Genomic DNA, 21,642 nt, shown 5'->3' with positions numbered 1-21,642 from the left:
ACACCCCCTCAATTTCGATTTAAAGCTTTCGTGACTGCAGGGATTCATCTTCTTGGTTCTTTCGGTAAAGTCACGTAGTAGGGAAGTAATAAAATAATACAAATAAAACATAATTAAACAATTCTCACGACGTTTTGGCCACAACGCAAGAAGACAGAGTCATTCAGACGCTGTCTTATCGACAGACCTGTTCTTCACCTGAGGACGGCTGCTTGCGTTGTGGCCGAAACGTCGTGAAAATTGTTTTATTTTTATTATTTTATTACTTCCCTACTACGTGACTTTACCAAAATAACCAAGAAGATGAACCCCCTCAATTGTTTCATCGAATGCGCAGAGTGCAGGTTAACCTCCGATTAGCACCGTTGGCTATGTATGGTGCTCGCAAGATGTTTGACGTACGTACGTACAAGCTGAACGCGGTGGGGGGGGTGGGGGGGGGGACTGATCAGAAAAATCTAGAAAGCTATTCCAACTCGATTCTCGACCAGCAAGCACCTGCGCTCCCCATCCCCAAAACCGTTTCAAAGCTGCACCCTCGGAAAACGATTTCTGTCACCACCGTGAAGTCGAACGCCGCAGTTACCCTTCTTGTCCGTGGTCATCTTTCAAGGTGGCCCACTTGCCTGGGGAATAAGAAGGCAACTGCCCATTTCATTGGGCGACTGCAAAACTTAACGAAGAGGTGATATGGTCGGTTATTTGCAAAAAAAGGCACAAATGATTTTGCTTGACGCCGTAAGTGCATTACACTCAATTTACGGGGGAAAAAAAAAAACACTTAACTAAAACCTTACGCTTAACGATGAAAACCAAGAAAATAATAAAACTACCAGCAGAAACGATGCTCTTCTTAGTGTTAGTCACTGCAGACAAAGATGCCCGAATTGCATCCCAACATTTTTGTTTTAGTAGGCCTGTCCCCAAAACACCCACCATTATTACACACACAACACTACTCTCCAAGTTATCTTCTCCGCTGCGCACGGGGTACTTTGCGGCTCATACTGCTGGTGTTTATTGCCCTGCCGTAAAAAAGAAAAGGAAAAAAAATGGGGGCGAGCCTGGGGTAGTGCTTACGATTCATCCCCACGACCCGAGCTCGCTTGTGCCCTCGGGCTTTGACTCGCAGGAGCCAAGCGGACCTGGGCCGCCACCGCTGCCCCCCCGCTCGGACTCAGCGGTTCTCCGCGCCTCGCGGGCAACCATCCCCTTTCTCCGCCTCGCTCGGTTCCTTCACCATCTCCTCCTCCTCCTCTTCACCGCTGCCGCTGCTACCACGGCACGGCTTCGCTCCGTCGGAGTGGCCCGGGCCCGCCGCGTCCACCACGACGGTGCCGGGGTCGCGTAGGAAGAGCACGATGACGGTGATGTTGTCGCCGGAGCCGGCGTCACGAGCGGCCGTGACGAGACGCTGCGCCAGGCCGGCGGGCCGGCAGCCTTCGTCCTCCGCCGTGCCGGCATCCCGGCTCTTGCGCAGGTGAGCGGCGGCCACGGCGACGGCCTCGTCGGGCCGCACCGTGTCGAAGAAGCCGTCGCACGCGAGTAGCAGGTAGTCCTCCGTGCCGTCGAGACGCACCGACGCACTCTCGGCGTCGCCGCAGATGTACGGCTTGTAGTCCGCGTCGCCTGCGCACGGAGGTGGAGACGCGCCCACAGGTAGAATTACTTGAGGGTTTCTTTGTGATGTTTGTGTTGCACCGCCGTTATTTTGAGTCGAACGTCGTTTCGCACGTGTTTTTCACGTGCCAATTGATCATTTTATTTTGAACGCTGGCAGTAATCGATTGAGAAATTCTTTCCCCCAAATGTAATCATGTTTGTTTCATGTACTTTGTTTTAATATTAGATGCTTAGCGCAGGCCTATTAGTATCTAGCAAAAAATATGATGATGATGATGATAACAACCACCCCTTTGGTTGATCAACCTTGGATTAAGGCCTCTCCATGCCCTGTTGGTCACAGGGGTTGTTTGACCATACTTCACCGAAACAGGTTGTTAAAGGAGGGCCGTGGACCGGTTAACGTTAGCCACGGCAGTGCGCGACCCACTGCGCCACCGCTCCCACACACGACAGATGCAAATTGAAAAGAAACGCGAATCACGAACACACAATTCGATGCAGGTATAGTGAGAGCATCGGAATCTATTTTTCCATCGATGCATCATTGCAGACTTAGTATTTAGTAATAGGTTTTTACCCTTTCAACTGGTACAAAAACTGACACCTTTATACAAGGCATCATGTTTGCAATAACCACAACACAAGCAGTCAAAATGTTTATTTTTGTTTGCATTTTGACTGCTTGTGTTGTGGTTATTGCAAACATGATGCCTTGTATAAAGGTGTCAGTTTTTGTACCAGTTAAAAGGGTAAAAACCTATTAGTATATTTTGCCACTGGTAAAGGAGGTCGCATAGTGACTTAGTATTTGTTTATGTATCTGCCAGTGAAACATTTCTGTTTGGTGTCTCCGTGCGGGAGCCAACGCCTAACTCACCGATAGCCCTGGACACAGAGAGGGTGCCATTGACTCGCCAGGCCCCGAACCACACCACGCACCCTCCTAGCGCTTCAATTCGCTTCTTCTCGTCCTGCACACAAACCACAAATGGGGCAAACCCCCACACGGCGGTGAGACCTGCGACAACACCGTGCGCAAGAGGTCACAACCCCGGATCAAACGCAACCGATCCCAGCCGCCCCAAGCGAATGGACGGACTGATCCGCAGGAATGCTCCGCTGGCGGTGTGTCCAGTTCACTGTGGGTGCTAACAAACAAAAATAGAATCTACCTGTAGGCGGATACAAAGTCAATGGTTTCATAGCTTAATTGCGAGTGTTCATAGCCATCCCCCCCATCTCTCATTCCAATTCTGTCACTTCCATGGTTCCTACCCACTGCAATCAGGGTCATCGTTCTCGTAAACTCCAGTCTCTCACTATCGTTCTGTTACCTCAAGGTCACTCTTTTGTGGCTACTACAACGGTTACCAGGGTCAATGTTCTTCTTGGGGCGAGGCCATACGCCAGGCCATCGTGAATCGATGCAGACCCAATCTGTCAAAGTGGGATCGACTCGCTAACAGACTCGCCCACATGAACGCTCTGCTGGGAGGCGTGTCAAGCTTCTCGCGAGTACTAAATAAACTAAATTAAGCTTTTCCCTCGAAGGGATCCAAAGTGCATTGCTTCACATAGTTTTAGCGCACGGGTTCACCGATTCATTGCACTGTTGTTCAGTTGCTTCCGTGTCGCGCTTTCACAACCACTACCACAACTACAAATATTATTCTCAAATTTCATGCCTCTGGTGATGTGGTAATGTCAAAGACTCGTGCTATCAAACCGATTCCTCTCGACTCTACGATGCTCAAACGATAGATTGTGAATACATCTCTTGTTCCTTCATTGCTAGAGAGCGGCCTAACCTTAGAACCATCGTCCCTTTCCTATAACCTCGCTCGATTTTACGCTCGGAAACTCTTATCCTTTATACCATCGTTGACAGAGCGTTGCAATCAGCTCATGTCCAGATGCTGGGAACATGAGAGATGGCGACACCTGGGGAAGACCATCGCCAAGCAGTGGATTGATCATGGCCGATGAGGAGGATAGATTATCATGAGTGTTCTTAGTCACTGGCCGCCTTGCGTTGCAGGCCAGCAGGCCTGGAACTCGCTATCGGTGATGAATATTAAAAAAGGGCACTCGAAGCAAAACGCGGTGATGTAAGCAGAGTACGCCGTGAGCGCGTACGCAAGTCATGCACAAGCACGTGTGTACAGTGCTTGCGTAGGCTGGTAGTCGAGCTGAGGTCCGGAGTAGACAGGATATGGGTGGCAGCAGATGAAGAGGGGGTGGCGGGCTTGAGTGGTAACATTAGCCCTGTTACACTAAATGCCAATATAAATAAGGGCTGTTTAGTTAGCAAAAACAAAGGCTGGCAGCCTTCCATTGCGCGCTGTTAAATGCTGACGGTGCACCAAAAACTGCATCCCAGACGGCAAGTAACTCGTCGATTCAAAACTTTTATCCTCAACGGTAGACGTTTTCCTTTCAGAGCAGGGTTGTACAATATGCATAACGAACCGTCGTGGCGAATCGGGTTCTAAATAATAACATATATTTTTTAAACACGTGCCAATTGATGCATTGTTAGATGCATGGTCACCACCCACCGAGCAGAGGAAGCACATTTATAAACACGCAACTCTTCTAACCTAGGTTATCACAAGTGAGCAAATATTCATACATTGTGAGCTCTACTGAACAGTTCTGCCTCGCATTTTCTACTGAACCGGCTAAGCGTCTGTGAAGTCTCGAACATCGTGCAACAGCAGCGGATACCAAGCCTACGGACTCCTGAGTGGGCGAGTGGGCGAGTGGATGGATAGACGAGTTCCAGACGGATGGGACCGCTGACCACGAAGCTGCCAAGGCCAAATCTCGCTGTCCCGAGTGTGCGGAAACGATCAGGGTCAAAAGAGCTGCTGAACGAAGATGGCGACGATTAACAATGGATTATACCCGGCACACACGTGTGGGTTTGTGTGTGTGTGTGTGTACCGGCACACACGTGTGGGTCTGTGTGTGTGTGTGTACCGGCACACACGTGTGGGTTTGTGTGTGTGTACTGGCACACACGTGTGGGTCTGTGTGTGTGTACCGGCACACACGTGTGGGTCTGTGTGTGTGTGTGTACTGGCACACACGTGTGGGTCTGTGTGTGTGTGTGTACCGGCACACACGTGTGGGTTTGTGTGTGTGTGTACCGGCACACACGTGTGGGTCTGTGTGTGTGTGTGTGTACCGGCACACACGTGTGGGTCTGTGTGTGTGTGTGTACCGGCACACACGTGTGGGTCTGTGTGTGTGTACCGGCACACACGTGTGGGTTTGTGTGTGTGTACTGGCACACACGTGTGGGTTTGTGTGTGTGTTTGTGTGTGTGTACTGGCACACACGTGTGGGTCTGTGTGTGTGTACTGGCACACACGTGTGGGTTTGTGTGTGTGTGTGTACTGGCACACACGTGTGGGTTTGTGTGTGTGTGTGTACTGGCACACACGTGTGGGTTTGTGTGTGTGTGTACTGGCACACACGTGTGGGTTTGTGTGTGTGTGTACTGGCACACACGTGTGGGTTTGTGTGTGTGTGTACTGGCACACACGTGTGGGTTTGTGTGTGTGTGTACTGGCACACGTGTGGGTTTGTGTGTGTGTGTGTGTACTGGCACACACGTGTGGGTCTGTGTGTGTGTGTGTGTGTACTGGCACACACGTGTGGGTCTGTGTGTGTGTACTGGCACACACGTGTGGGTTTGTGTGTGTGTGTACTGGCACACACGTGTGGGTTTGTGTGTGTGTGTACTGGCACACACGTGTGGGTTTGTGTGTGTGTGTACTGGCACACACGTGTGAGTTTGTGTGTGTGTGTACTGGCACACACGTGTGGGTTTGCGTGTGTGTGTACTGGCACACACGTGTGGGTTTGTGTGTGTGTATACTGGCACACACGTGTGGGTTTGTGCATGTGTACCGGCACACACACGTCCATCAGATAGCATGGACCAAATTGATGTCGACACACGTATACGAATGTGCACAGCTTGTAATCAAATCTTTTGTTTAATTGGGCAGCCAGTGAAGGACATCACGAATGGTCGGTGTGATGTGGTCGCATTTCCCTTTTTGCACAATCAGACGTGCGGCCGAGTTCGGAGGTCAACCGCCGAAAGAGACTACGCCGTGCCGGCAGACCGTCAGCAGAGCGAATGCACAACGCGAAACTTGACGATGTCGGTTGAGCGGTGTCACCTCTCGCTCGGGCTTGTGCGGAGTCATGATCTCGACGGGGCAGCCGTCCCTGACAAGCAGGGCTTGCGAGTCCCCGAGCCACGCCACGTGCAGCATGTCCCCGCGCACCAGCGCCACCACGCCCGTCGTGCCGCTGCGCAGGTTCTGGGCGCCACGCAAAAGAAATCCACGGTTTCATCCCAATGGCGTTCACGGGACGAGGAATCACGCAGCGGCACAACGTTTCGTGTAGGTCAACGGCCCACGGAAAAAAAATACTACAGAGCTGCATCCGAGATTCCCGACAGTGACCCAATCCGTCAGGCTCAAATGCGAACGGACGTTTAACAAGCATCGGGCCACCGTTGGTCGCGCGACACCGGTGGCGGCGGGTGGCGGTTACCTCTCGGACGGCCTTCTGCACAAAGTTGCGGTCGGTGAGGCTGAAGGCTTCCCGGAGGGCACGAGCCGGGTCCCGCGCCAGCATCTCCTGCTGCAAGAGGTTCACGTGCAGGTGCGTGGCCGCGTACACTGCCGCCTCCACCCCGCCGTGGCCGTCAAACACGGCGAGGTACGTCTGCTGCTGCTGCTGCTGCTCCTCCGCGTCCTGCACGCGCGGCGGGCCGGGGCACGGGTGCAGCGTGTTGCAATAACACAGACGCGACGCGGCTCATCAACGACATCCCCCCGAGGCTCACGAGACACTCGGTGCATGGCACGTGCGAGAACGGATTGTTTATACAATTCACACGATGCCCGATTTGAAAATCCCGGCCATAGCCCTGCGCAGCAAGTGATGTCTGAACAAGCTATTAGTTAACTCGGCCATTCTTTAGTTTAGCACGGTCGGCCAAGTACGGTGCGAAAGAAGAAGGTCCAACCCGCACTGACGAGCGTGGGTGAAATATGGTCAATGAAATGGCCATGACCGACAGGGTACGGGGAGAGGCTTCCAGCAGCGGATTGACAATAAGAATTGTGATACATGTTGTAATTTATGAACCATTACGAGGCCCCTCCAAAATTCACAAACATGCACCGACCATCATGAAGAATGATAAAACAACCCCCAAATATGAACAGCAAATTTTAGATGTAGGTTAACGGCACATATGAAAACTGTAGTACAAACAGGACCGACATTTTTAAAAAATCGATTTTTGATTCGAATCCGAACCAATGAATGACGATAACTCGTCATTTGTTATATTATTAGTGCGAATCATTGCGATAGCCATTGAATATCTATCCAGAGCTGAGCTGCAGTGTACCGACGTAAATTTGGATTGCTGAACATGTCAAGTACTTTGAGAATTACCTTCAAAGCCTCTTAATAAAGCTAATTACGCAATATCCTTTATGTTTACAAATGTATGTTTATATCTGGGAAACAACCAAATTGGGCGTGTTTACATTGGCATAAAATATTAAAGAAGCCAGTGATTTGCATCTCAAATGCATGATTAGCACAGACATGAAGACTGCATTGGCGTGGCTTAATTTATTTGAGCCTATTAAGTAATAAAAACGGCCATTATTGAGAAACTAAAATATTAACCATTGGCAAGCCAGATCGGTAATGCCACTTTGATCACTTATTGCTCAACCACTTTCAATATTTTTTCTTCATCGTGTATTCCACACTGATTTTTTGCAACATCAAGAGAATTAAAAAAAACTTTAACAGCCAAATTCTCCATTATGTCAGTAACAGTTTTAAGCCAATTGATAAACAATGTTCAGCCCTTGACCAATCGACTGGTGGATGAAGGCCTTGCCAATGCCATGCCAAGAATCAATCCGAATGGCACAAACCACACGAGGCAGCTAACGTAGACGATGGAGAAAACTCACTTCCAGGCCCAACAGGGCATTCAAGTCGGGCAGCACGACGTGCCGGTCTTCCATCTTGCGCCGGCTGTTCTTGACGGCGTGCAGTGACGTTTGGAAATGGCGTGCCGATGTGCGCAACGGTGGGAGGTCGTCCAGCCAGGCTTCGCACACCTCCCGCACGCAGTTGCACACCACGCGCGCGAGCTTGTACGCGTCATACTCTGCAAGGGAAGAAATTCGCGAGAGGGCGCTTTGTTAACCAGAAAAAATAACGAAAAGAAACAAAGACTATGGCGGTGGTGGCACAGTGCAATTATTGGCTTAGACTTTCAAGAACTAAATGGCTGGCCAAACCGCTGAGCTGGCATTAATGAGATCCTGGATTCAAATCTAGGAAAACCGCCTGAGATTAAAATGGGTTTCTCAAATTTAGCGAGATTATGATCTCAGCCCGGTCAACCAGTGAGTGCACTTAGGAAACAATGTTACATTTAGTTATAGATTTAATTGGCCAAATCTCTAGCTCCGATAATTTAAATATGAGTTTGTCATGTGGCAAACATTACACTCTTATATGGCAGAGCAGCTGCGAAAGAGCTTGCCCCCCTGTGTGGAGCAGAGGTCACTTAAAAGGGCATCTCTGAGATAGCTTTGCGATATTCACTTCCGTGGAATGTTCTCGGACATGAAAAGGTTGCAGTTCTCCGCGAGACATCCGATTGATAATTTCTTCTCATTACTTTGCTGCCAATAGCACAATTAGGATAAAAATTGGGGAAAAGAAGAAGTGTGAAAAGCGGTTATCTAATGATTGACGAGCCTTGAAGTTAATTAACGTTCAGACAAAAAGTCCAAGAACGGTATGCAACTACACATTTTATCCAAAAGCACTGTTGACTTTGTTACGCTTCAGTTTGCTATGCTCCTTTATTCGAACTAAGTTGCGCATTTTTCCGCGAACATTTTCTGCAAAAATAAAATCAGCAATCTTGTGACTCTGCCAACAGTAGGAAGAAATTAATGTGCGTTTTTCACTAATTATAGCCCAATCGGCCACATCCTGAATGCAGAAACGCATCATTACTCAATTTGCGGATCCTCTGCGGACTGCAAGACAGCTTTGCCTCAAATTATAAGAGACCAGGAAAGATGGATGCACTGCAAGCTTACACACGTGCGCTCACTGCAAGCTTCACATACACTTGGGGGAGGCTCTCCACAGGCCTCGCTTACCCACCACAAGACACAAGGTCTTTTAGCTGGGGAGACGAATGTTGCAATTTGCTCCATGTCAGTCACCGGTTCAATTGAACCTCGACGCTGGCTACAAGCAAAGTGGGCGCAATTACCAAGGTTTGCCGTGGGAATTTTTCACGATCATCAGGGGCCCGTGCCGAGACCGTCGAATTTGCTGCAGATGAAAACCCCTTTCATGTCCCTCTACCGCAAGCGGCAAGACGGGAGCCCGGAATTTCGGATGCGGCAGAGCAAATCGATACGTCTACGAGAATGACATGCCTGTTTAATATCATCATTATTATTGTATTGTATCGGTCGAGTTAAAGATGATTTCTTTAACCAGATGAGAACTCAAGAAACCAGGGTTGTCTCATTTGGCAAAGTGAGCTGGGTCACCAAAAAATAAGTTAAACTAATAACGTACAGCAATGAGGCAGACAGATAGGAGCAAAAAAAAAAAAGAAAACCTCACATGGGATATTTAAAATATTTGCACAACCATAAAATCACTGTTAAATAATACATTCCCTGTAGCGCAAGTAAAATTGGGCAGATCATTTTTTTTATACTGATCATAGTAACATTACATTTAAGTTAAAGAAATATTTTAAAAAAATACGGTGACCATTGTACGAATATGTAAATTGATAACGATGTCAACCCATTACTGCTCGGGTTGCCGTACTAGGGTATATCGTACAGAATAGGCCCACGAGAATTGTACTATAATTTTTGCAAAATATAATAATAGTGATTATCTTTACTCACATGATTCTTCTCCAAGTGTTTTATAGCCCAACAAAATATTTATTAAAAAACAGAAAATGCCATAATTATGATTAAAAAAACAAGTATCCATTAAATTAGTACTTTGGAAATTGCTTGAAGGCCTAATAGACGGGAAAATGGTTATCTCACATTATAATTTTTGTAGTCATTCGATTTTTTTAAATTATTCCTTGCATCACGACGAGCACTCAATTTCCAAGTGGCACAGATTGTCAAGGCGCAGCAACACGAAGACCTACGGCAGCTCACGTCGAGCGAACCGTAACGGAAGCACGTTCACGTAACCTGCACTCCGACCTCTCAAGTACAGCTAAGAGCCGACACGAGACCACCTGAGGACGGCTGCTTGCGTTGTGGCCGAAACGTCGTGAGAATTGTATTTTATTATGTTTTATTATTTTATTATTTCCCTTCTACGTGACTTGACCGACAGAACCAAGAAGGTCTAAATATACCGTCAAAGTTACAGGACACCAATATCGCAAACGGAAAAAAAGGAAAAAAAAAAAATCGCCCCCCGGTTTGTGCCGGGGGCCCGTCGCGAGCGACGCGTTCACGTACGCCGGGGCTCTCCCTCTCCGTCGCACTCCCTGGCCTCGCGCTGGTGAGGGCTGAGGTCCTGCTGCGGCACCCTCTCAGCTGCGGCGCGAGCGATCGCCAGCGCCAGCGCAAACGGCGCTTTGCTGCAAGCGACACGAACACACGGAGCTGCGTTAACGACAACGTCGCATTGGATGTGGGGCACCGAGTGGTTTTTCAGCGAATTCATTACAAACAATACGGATCCCAGCTAAAAGAACAATTATATCGATTCTCGCACATTCCGATACAATGCATCCATGGTGGCGAGCATGGGAAGCTATTTCCACTTCTGTTTTCAATACGTCGTCGCACACACCGGCCCGCACAGTTAGATATGTTCGTTGCACGCGTAATAATCACGGTCTGGCACACCAGATGGCGCTGTGCTGTGATCATGCACGTGCAGTACTTCATATGAACCTTATGGCAGGACCCAGAGGTCCCACAAGCCCCCGGCTCTCGCATGAACCGCGTTGCGACGTCATTTTATGTCTGCTGAAGGCGAACCATACAGCAACCTATTCCTCTCGACGAGCTCTACACGATGCGCTAATCAAAGATTCAAAGTTTTGTTTCTTCTGCGCATCCGTCCAAGCGACGCTTGATCCGCGCCAGGTGGGTCGCGGCGATTATGTGGTGCGGTGGGACCAGTCGCCAAAAATAAATCAATTACGATTTTGAGTTCCGTTTATTCGGGACCCCGGGATCCCGCCATGAGGTTCATATGCATAAAAGACACATGTACTGTACATAAATAAGAACACTATCAGAAGTGTGTACAATATACTTAAGTAGAGCATCACAACATCAAATTGCCCAAAAGCTATTTATTTCTCAGGTGGAAACTCAACCACTGCCATCATTTTATGCTACTGTGCATTTTGCTTGACTTGAATTTGCGGTATTTTTTTAATGGGACTTTGTACTAATAAAATATCTAACTGCATTCTTACTCGGTGTGTTAACAATACAGATCCAATGAATTCTAGTTCTTATAAGCACGATAAACGCACTGAATCACTCACGCAAGAATAAATTATTTTCAATGTGTATACGTTGTGTATAAACACTGGGTTCACGTGCCACTACTGGATGCTACATTTGCCACGGTTAACACAATCCAATCTATCCTCCAAATAAAATCTCAACTCCGAATCGGTTTATCGAATCGATAAACCGCACATGCACTGCAAACTAGCTGAGAAACACAATGGATACCGTTTTCAAACAAACTTGATTATTGCTTCCAATGTCTGAGCATTGAGATGGCAGGAATCTACAGTCACAAGTGAAACTTGGCAAGAACTGTTAAAAAAAAAACCCACAAGCCTCCCCTGACCATATGAAACAAAAACTGAAAGCGAATCGTTTGGCGTATTTTTTATGCTAAACATAGGCCTCGCTTAATTTTCAGGTCTCAAAGGCCGGTTTGGCAAGGATATGATTCTGTTAGAGAGAGAGAGAGAAAGCGTAAAGGGTTACAGTGCAACAGTAATAAAAAGCATGCTGGCAGCGCCCGTGGCAGGATGCACGTTTTTCCGTGCAGCTGGAAAAGGCTTCTAACGGTACCACCCTAGCCTCCCCCGGTTGAGCGAGGGCACTGCGCTCGATTCCCAAGTGGGTTGTGGGACTTTTATCTGGACTATGCGAATGTATGGGTCGCGATGCACGTCCATGTACAGCTCTCCATGCGAGGCGAAACGTGTATCTAAAACCGTGGAACAGTGACGGCAACTGCCCTGCTCTGATCGTTCAACAACTCCTGAAGCGGTCCACTGGCCCAATCACTCACCAAGCTCGACATTAAAATATACACACTGCTCATCAACTCCCCACCGTATGAAGGAAGGACCCTCCTGACCACCCCCTTTCACCACCCCCCCCCCTTCACCTACAACCCCCCCCCTTCACCACCACCCCCCCCCCTTCACCACCACCCCCCCCCCCTTCACCACCAACCCCCCCCCTTCACCACCAACCCCCCCCTTCACAACCACCCCCCCCCCCTTCACCACCAACCCCCCCCCTTCACCACCAACCCCCCCCTTCACAACCAACCCCCCCCTTCACCGTAAAACCATCCCCTTCACCGTAAACGCCCCCCCCCTTCACCGTAAACCCCCACCTTCACCACCCCCCCCCCCCTTCACCACCACCCCCCCTTCACCACCATCCCCCCCCCCTTCACCACCACCCCCCCCCCCTTCACCACCAACCCCCCCCCTTCACCACCACCCCCCCCCTTCACCTCCCCCCCTTCACCCCCCCCCCCCCTTCACCCGTACAATCCCATCCTCACAGAATCGCCGCTTCCAGGAGGAGGAGGAGGAATAGACGCGCGCGGCTATACGAGGTTACAGCTGTCAGCCATCACTCAGGGGCCTTCTCCAGCACGGTGAAGAAAGGGGTGTGGTGGTGGTGGTATGGTGGTGGAGAAGGGGGGAGGTGCGGAGAGAGGGCAACACAAGAGCCTTCATTATAACAAAAAAAATCCTGACAGTAAATCTGACTTTTCCCGATTCCAGATATGGCACAAAAGCAGCTCTGTGACTGTGCCCAAGAAAGGCGGCTTCATGCCGGGAACCGGGGCACTCTCAACAGAAAAATTGCTTCTCAGTGCATGGGTGGCATTTGACGAAAATAATATTAACGAAAATTATCGCTCTTGAGATCTATATACAGTATATATATAAAATAAGAGCGTGCATTCTCCGATTGCAGATTTTGGCACGGCCGTAAATTAGGCCCAGTGTACCAATTGCAGTGCTTTTCATTCACCCCGTGCTGGAAGAAGGGCTTCCTCCTCATGCAGTGGCGGTCACGGTATCCGTTTGACCATACTTCACCACGCTAGTCGGTGCACGTTGGTGAAGGAGGGGAGCACAGTATGTGGGAGCATACAATTACAGTATAACAACGGATTTCTGCACTGCTCCCTGCTGCACACACAACGTAGCCCTGCACCTTATTCTATACGAGCCTATAGCCCCTGTCCAAGGACAGGTGTATTGAAGTAAATCTGAAACATTCAAGCGAAAAGCAGACCGCAAAGTGATATTCATTGCATCAATCCGTGTGCAATTTGTAAGGCCGCGGTGAGACAGACCTATTTCATGTTAAGGTTACAATCCCTTGTTCATCATGACGTCCTTTTTACTTTGATGTCTCAACAGCGTTACGGAGATCACGTGACGTGAGGGTTCTGCCTTTGTAGTGAGGGTTGTGAGTTGACGCTGAGGGGGGAGGAGGCCCCCACCCCCATGTGGAGAGAAGTCACCCACTCATGATAATTAATGAGGGAAAGGGTGCGGCATGTGGAGTGACGTCACACAGACATTCTTGGCTCATATTAGTAATAATCTGGTCGCCAATCCAAGCACTATCCAGGCTCAAAAACCTGCTTAGCTTCTGAGATCTGACGAGATCGAGAGCAGTCAGGGTGCTTTGGTCAAAGGCTGTAGTTATGTGCCATGTAGTAATAAAAATGTAATTATAAATATTGATTGATCTTCATTCTTAAGCTCATGATTCTGGGTGTAAAGATGCACCCCACCTTGCAAATATGATGCAATGTTACAGTCCGATTGAGGAGACCATTTAAGTAATCGTTCTTTTTTTATTACCAATACAGCGGCAGCTACAATCACCACAATATTCAACGAAGTATATCTCTTCCCGAATCAAATCGTGGAAACGTATTGAACCACGAGGACAAGGCAAATCATGGAACTTCTGGTAACATTAAGCCACGTAATTTGGCAACGAACCATAACGTCTGCTGCCGATATCGTCTTCGCCCTGCTGCGGCTATCGAGTGTGCAGGCAGTGCAGCTGCACCGGGGTCCGAGGCAGGAGGGATCCAGGCATCGGGCTACAAAAGCAGTGGTGGCGGTGAGTGGGGGGGGGGGAATGGGACACTTAATTCCATGCACAAGGGCCAGTGCCAAATCGTGCTGTACCCCTGCATCTTTGATCCTCACTTTGCCAGCTTTTACAACACACGAAGCTCACAATGTTCCGTCGGTGAGCGAGCAGCCACACCTATGGCCACGCAATCGCCTGTCTGGAGCCGAGCTACGGTGTAATACGATAAGGGAATGTTCGCACTATTTAAACCAGGGTACTTCAAAAGACGAATGATCTCAGTCAACCGCAATAAACTCGTGCAACTGACAAGCGGTTTCATTACGATGTAAAGATTATGAGAATTAGAATGGCATTAAAAAAAATGGGGTTGTTGTGGTGACCGGGCTGAGACCATCGACTAGCTACCATTGGGCTGCTGTGTGGATTCGAAGGCCAGGCTCTAGGTATTGCTGGCCGAGAGAGCCTGGCTTTCGTGAAATGGTGAAGAATTTCGTAAGCAAGCTCCATGACAATGACACAGAATTGGCTTAATAAAAAAAATAAAAAAATTCACGGCCACCCCAGAACATCTCGATGGTCACAAAGCAGAATTGTCCTGCAACAACACCACCAGCGGTTCGGTTTTCACCTGCGAGCGTATGAATATTTAATGCAGGCAAATGTTGGAATGCTCTTGCGTTAAAAGCACGCACGCACACGAGATGGGGTCCAACTTAGTGTTGCGAGACAGAAACTATGCACGTGCACCTTCATAACCAAACATTACGTTTGTTTAGCGTCAACATGAACGGCCAAGCGGGTCACCATTTCCACGTTTACCCAACAATGCGTTCATAAAAGGGTCCTGTGAATAATACAAAAAATTCATGCAGAACACGCTTTCGCAACAACGCTGCAATTTAATCATCACCAGAAGTGGAGAGGGGAGGGGGGGGGTGGTGGAAATCGCTGTTAAATACGATTGGCCAAAAATACGACATCCAATGCGAACTTAGCTAGACGCTTCCAGCTCGGTTAAGCAACAGAAAATTAAATTATTTGCTGGGGGGACACGCGACAAATGAAACAACTAAACACGGCGGTAAACGCCGCGTGCGGCAAAGCATTCGGACGAAACCAAAAACTGCTGCGCTGCACGGTTAGCCTCTCGACACGCTTGCAAAAAACATAAGGGGACCAAGCAAGGTCACACACGCTCGCCGCGCACACACACGAAAAAAAACGCAAGCGCGGAACATGGCGCGTGCGGACCTGCCGCTTGCTTGCGCACCCACACGGCAGCGCAGGATTTTTTGCGCGCTACGATCGCATTTCCTCTTTCGCTTGGCCAGAGCCGCGTACAGTGCTCGACGGCCGAGGGTTTCCTCTGCAAAAGGAAACTGGAGGGAGTACGGCAGATTGTGACCCAGGGCTCAATCTCTTCCCCCCCCCTACCACCACCACCCTCCAACACTCTCTCCCTCCCCTCCCTCTCTCTGCCTCTTCCCTGCCTCGGCCAAATTGCGTTGACAATGCTTGCACGCTACTATCGTCGGAGTCAAGTTTTGACGAAGCGATTTTTGTTAACTTGTAGATGGAGCACAATGTTTGTTGTTACGTCCGAAATATGTCAGTGGGGTTCCGAGTTCATCGCAATCTCTCGCGTGGGTTATCTTTCACCGTAAAAAAAAAATCAGAAAGTGCGTTAAGACGTGCACCAGCAGAAGAAGAATTAGAAAAAAAAATAGCATTTCATCTGCCCAAATAAACACCGATACAGCAGTGCGTGCAGTCGTGACAACTCGGCGCAATCTCTAACCATCCAAAGATCAACACAAACAAGGGTTTAAATTGAGCAAACGCAACCCACTGCGGGCCAAAACGCACGCACGCGCACGCACATGGAAGCTCTGTCACGGCTGATTGGACGGAGAAAAAAAAAGCCTGCACGGGGCTCATCGCAAACATCTCAAAACCACGACCGCAAAGAGTGGACCCCGTGGCGGGGCAGATTCCGTGCATACCAAAGCCTCCACACGCACCCCTCCCCCCCCCAAGCGCACACACGCACGCACACACACACACGCGCTCCCAAACCTCGCTCGCCTGCTTTAAACGTTCACCGTGAAGATTGTTCAATACAGAACCCACCCCCACCAACCACTATTATTTAGGCAGAACAAACTTTTAATTTATAGGTTTAACCGACAGTCCCTGCACCCCCCCCGACTCCCAAGGTGTTGTTTATGAGACTTTTACAAAGCGAATCTCCATTTCCACCACCCCGCCCCCGCAAACTCACTGCTCCCACCACCCTTCCACTCCCATCCATTTAAACGGTACAAAAAACACACACACAAAGATCCTCCCCGTATAGACTTAACAAACTGTTGGGGCAAGTGCTGTTAGCGAGCACCTACGAAGGCTGGAACGGTACACGAGAGGGGGTGGGTGGCCAGCACCACGCCCGACCGCCTTTGTCTCCCCAGCGGCGATGTTTACACGCCACACCAGCTACTCATTTGAGGCTGAGTCGACCTACGGGCCGTCCAGGACCGGTTCATATAATCGTCACCTGGGGTTTGGCCGCGAGCGGGAATCGTACTCGGGTCGCCGGGTTCGTAGCGCAGCGCGTTGACTGCTACATTACCACTCCCCATTTTAAAAAAACGGTACACAGTGAGTCAGTGATAAGACCTAGGCATTTCCTGGACACGATGAGTAGGCAGCCAACACATGCGCGGCCAGATGCACTATTGTCATTACGGTTATTAAAAAAAAGCACGCTGCAAGACCGAATTACCCTAAATGCACCCGATCTTATTGAATCTCGGGAGGATATGCGCGCAGGGTTGAGCCCGATTAGTAAATTGGATGGGTGACCTGGCGTTGTGGGCGGGGGCCCGCAAGATTGCCAGGAAATGGCAGTGTTGAGTTTGATCAATTGCATGTACGATCACCCCAATTGTAGGTAGGTCCCCTCCTGAAAACGACTCTTGCTTGGCACTGGGCGAGCTTTCCTGATTAAATGAATAGCATAGTTACGCGGGCAACTAATTTGTACATTCGAACAGGGAGGCTTTATTATAATTTCTCTATGTCAACGCATTCTGCAGGCGATTGACAATTAAGGTCAACTTTACAGCCAGAACTGGCCCCTTACCATCAGATCTGTGCTTCGCAAATCCGCGGTGCCGCGGCACACACAAGTCCCGGGTGCGCCGTGGTATTTTAGAGAATTATAAGGGGTAGGAAAGATCCTCACACCGTTTGCCGGCGAGAGCAGGCGAACTTCACCGTGCTGTTCAGTGGCCAAACCCAGCACCCATCTACCCCGCCCTCCCCCCATTGGTTGCGGCGCAGTATGCCAGACAGCCATCAGCTTTCCCAACCTCAACCGCATGGGCCGAACAGCGATTTTTGGTTTTGTGTGCCAGGAAGATAAGCAAGCTCCGAAGCGTGCACCGTGGCACGAAGAACGTTGAAGGGGCACTGCATGGGACGGATGTTAAGTTACAAATATCGTCAAGGAAGGATGTACAAAAAAGGTATTGCATGTTCATAATGTAAATAGACATCCGACCAATTTTCGACTAAAAAAACGGAGCAAGAACTTCGAGGGGGTGGTGCGACACGGACGTACGATTACACTCCGGTGTGATATTTACAGCACGTTCGAATAGAACTGCAAGGGATCGCACCACGCAGACCTGAAACCTTCGCACTCCGCATAGCACGCACCAATCACACGCACGGGAATACACTGGACGAGGGTCAAGGGTTAAAGGGCACCGACGTCACACGGACTCGGCGTGCGAGACGGAGACGTGAATTGGGAACGAGGGCGGAGATGGAGGGTTCAAAAGGGGCTGCGTGACGCGTGCTCAGAGTTGGTTTTGGGAACGAGTGTGTGGCTGTGGGCTGAAGAATAAACTATCAAACATCGCATCTGACATTTTTGGAAATGGCAGCCAATTGTAAAACATTTAATGGGGAAGAAAAAAACATGCGTAAGCATGGATTCTGTAAACCTTCCCAACATGCGTTTGACCTCAAGAAGCAATTGTTTCATAGAGACGTTACTCTGACCGGCCGAACAAGACAAGGTCACATGATGTCATGTAATGAGGACATGGGAAAGCGACATACATGTGGAGACCCTAGCACGAAACGGACAAGCCGGAGAGCTTCATCGCCTACTTAATGCTGGTTTTACCCTTTCATTAATTTGTCTGGTTTTTTTCTGCGGGAAAGTCCCTAATATAGCAACGCAGCTTTACTAAAATTTCATTACTATTGGATCATCCTCACAAAGTTAACGTGACCCCCCCCCATACTACAGACAATACAGACAGAAGGAATGCATTAAACGCATTCTATTTTAGTGGACTCTTTAACAACTTTAGTTGGAAAGCGCTAAAAAGAATACGCAGAATGGGCAAATGTACGAACAAAAGAAACCCAACTCGTAGAAAAACAACCCGCGGAGAATGAAAGCATCATCTGGATTTCATACGGCAGTTTGCCGCAGCCATACAAGTGGCGTTATGAGCCCAGGGAGAGAGAGAGCGAGAGAGAAAAAAAGTTAAAACGCTCGTGTCAAAAGTTGGGAAACGCCAGCACAGCTGAGCACGCTTGAGACCGGGAGAAGCGGCCAGACTTTACGACCAGCACCGGCTTCTGTTACAATCCGTGGGACGGCCTGCGCAGCTGAGAAAATCCCCCACGATTCGTACATGAAAGGAGACAGGTGTCAAGGAAATGAACGGCCATTTGAAAACGCTGACCCAGGCGCGTGTCACTCGCTTAACGGTGGCATCCATGTGCTGGCATTAGCAGGATCCTACCACCTGCAAGCCATTAAAAAAAAAGAGTCAAGCCCTACCCCTCTCCTTCCTCTGCGATGGAAACTACTGGATGGCACTTTCATCACGAACATTATTTTCAAAATGCGCATGCTGTGATTATCTGGCGCTGCATCCAGTTGTGAAGTCCATGCCGTGTTTCATTCTTGGAGAGCCTGATCGTAAGAGGTGACATGACGGAGATTCACCCATTAGCACTCGTAACTTCGCGATAGGGGCATCGGATGTCATTGCGCGTGGGAACTTTAGGGTTTAATGCTAATTACGTGTGAATACAACAAGCAGACTACAAAGGAGCATGCAACCCCTATGGACACGAGACTGAACGAGGCTGGAAAAACATGTCTCAAATAGAATCGCAACCCCAAGTCGTGTCAGTTCACCAAATCGCACGCGCTGAATGCAACTGCTTCACATCACTCCTGCAGGCCCGACATCGGGGGTCGGTAACCCGCGACTCTGGGAGCCGCACGTAGCACTTTAAAGACTGCTTCGTGACGTTACTTATTAAGAGGACCACTGTCTTGTCTTCACATACATTGCGGCTCTTGAAATGGAGGGTTTCTTTGACCGAACGAGAGAAAAAAATGGCTCGTTATTTTTCTTGCCCACCCATACCCTAGGAGGAACCACTGCCAAAAACCACAACGTTAAAAACATAAATCGGTTCTTAAAAAGATTCATAACCGTGAACTGTTACGATTCATTTAATTGCCTAGTACAGGGTGGGGAGTGGGGGGAGTGAGGGGGGCGGAGAAATGGTTACATATGGATTATGAAACTGCTTCGGTAGTCACAAGAAGTAAATTTATGCTCTTGGAAGCAGTTGGTGACCACACATTGCAGTGCTTCCTGTACGACGTGCAGCAGCAGCAGAGCATGTGTACATATGTTGAACTTTTTCCGCACCATACGTAGCCAACACTGCTAATCGGAGGTGCAGAGCAACAGAAAGAAAGAGAGAGAGAGGACCCAGAAGCCACAAGCTGGCAACGGCCGGGCAGTTAGGACATTTGACACTTTGGAGATAAGGCAGATGGAAATGCCACTTCTGGAGTTCAAAACATCGCTGCCAAAACACAATGTTCGGGGAAATCGATGTAACAACAACAAAACAGGCTGTGCAAAGGGCAGGCCGTCAGGAATTGGACATAACAGCTGCCTCCATAAATCTTTACTGCCTCTCCCACCACCATGCGACCATCCTCCCACCCAACCATCAACTCGCCAACCCAAACACCCGTCCACCAACTCCACCAGGCGCCTCACTCACGTGGCACATAGGAGTGGGTCTCTCTTGCTGCCATTTCCCAGGTGGCTTCAACCAAAAATGTTTGGGCACAAACACAGCGTGAACCCTGCGTGGAATGATCTGATGAAGATATCCTGGACTCTCTGTCGACTGCCAGGCACGCGAGTCACGACAACTGTGTGGACACTGGGGATACGTAGCACTGGTAGAGTGGGAGTGGTCGAGGGCTGCCACGGTGGCGAGATGTTAACTCCCTCGCCTGGTATGCAGGTTGTTCGTGAGTTCAATCCCGACCCTGACGCCTGCTATATTTGGAGTTTGCGTGTCTCTCCCTGTGGTTGCGTGAATTTTTCCCCAGGTCCTCCAGTTTTTCCCCTCTACATTTAGCATCAACCACGCGTTCAGAGTATTTGGCTGCTTTACATTTCACACATGCTAAGCCACTCGTTGAGCTCTCATTTGTGGCCAGGTCACATCTGAAAAAATATCTATATAGCTCAGTGGGCCTTACCTGGTAAAATTAAAAAAAAAGTGTAGTGGTGTACTACACTCGTTTTGCACTGCGGCCAGAAGAATATTCTTGGGTTTTTTCGGTAAAGTCACGTAGGTAAAACATTTTAATTAAAATAAAATAAAAATCACGACGTTTCGGAGGCAACACAAGCCTCCGTCTTCAGGTGGAACCGTCACAGCATGCTCGCTGTATCAAGCAAATGAGCGAGCGTGCTGTGACGGTTCCACCTGAAGACGGAGGCTTGTGTTGCCTCCGAAACGTCGTAATTTTAATTTTATTTTAATTTTAATTTTTTACCTACGTGACTTTACCGAAAACCCCAAGAATATGAATCCTTGCAGTCACGAAAGCTTCAAATCTAGGCCAGAAGAATGTGTTTAAAATGCTACGTCAAGTTCACACCCAATGCAAAAAAAATTAAGGGAATTGGCTATAGATCTCAATTTACGATCGTCATTAAAAATGCATGAAGCTCGTAAGGCATTCCTGACCGAAGGACTTATCGTGATATTCCGCAAACGATTAAAATGTCACGAGCCTTGGTGTAAAACACAAATCAAAATAACTCGCCATGTTTTTCATTAACACTGCCTTATAACAGAATAATTGAAAGCTATACAACCACATAATAATAGGCCAAAAATATTAGTGGATTACATATATTTCCATTTCAAGGCAATGTTAATGATGAATGTGGATACTGTATATTGTTTTGTTGAGCAAAACACATTTTAATGCTCTGCATGATTACAGACAATGAGTAGTATAGTGGGATAATTAAGAACAAAATCACAGTACACAGTTATATTGAAAAATGCTACATGCGAATATAACAGTTATAAATTACGTAAATTTGACTATTTGCCCTTTGATTTTTTTTGCCAATTTTTCTCCCAATTACAGCCCAACTGTGCCATCGGC

General features: G+C 48.7%; 1 protein-coding gene across 1 annotated transcript in view; it reads right to left on the bottom strand.

Annotated features, from left to right (window-relative positions):
• Positions 1 to 597: 597 nt before the first annotated feature.
• The window catches only part of LOC144719499 (protein phosphatase 1E-like), a 35,405-nt gene continuing 14,360 nt past the window's right edge, over positions 598 to 21,642 (bottom strand). The window contains exons 2-7 of the mRNA XM_078595485.1: positions 10,224 to 10,345; positions 7,656 to 7,855; positions 6,205 to 6,408; positions 5,823 to 5,966; positions 2,504 to 2,597; positions 598 to 1,629 (exon numbers count right to left, since the gene is read on the bottom strand). Coding sequence (XP_078451611.1) covers positions 1,178 to 1,629; positions 2,504 to 2,597; positions 5,823 to 5,966; positions 6,205 to 6,408; positions 7,656 to 7,855; positions 10,224 to 10,345 — 1,216 coding nt within the window. The 3' untranslated portion in view covers positions 598 to 1,177. The remainder of the gene's footprint in view (positions 1,630 to 2,503; positions 2,598 to 5,822; positions 5,967 to 6,204; positions 6,409 to 7,655; positions 7,856 to 10,223; positions 10,346 to 21,642) is intronic.

The sequence above is a fragment of the Lampetra planeri genome, chromosome 6 (genome assembly GCF_965212315.1).
Source record: "Lampetra planeri chromosome 6, kcLamPlan1.2.h2, whole genome shotgun sequence".
Taxonomy (NCBI): domain Eukaryota; kingdom Metazoa; phylum Chordata; class Hyperoartia; order Petromyzontiformes; family Petromyzontidae; genus Lampetra; species Lampetra planeri.
This window is presented reverse-complemented; position numbering and strand designations above follow the sequence as displayed.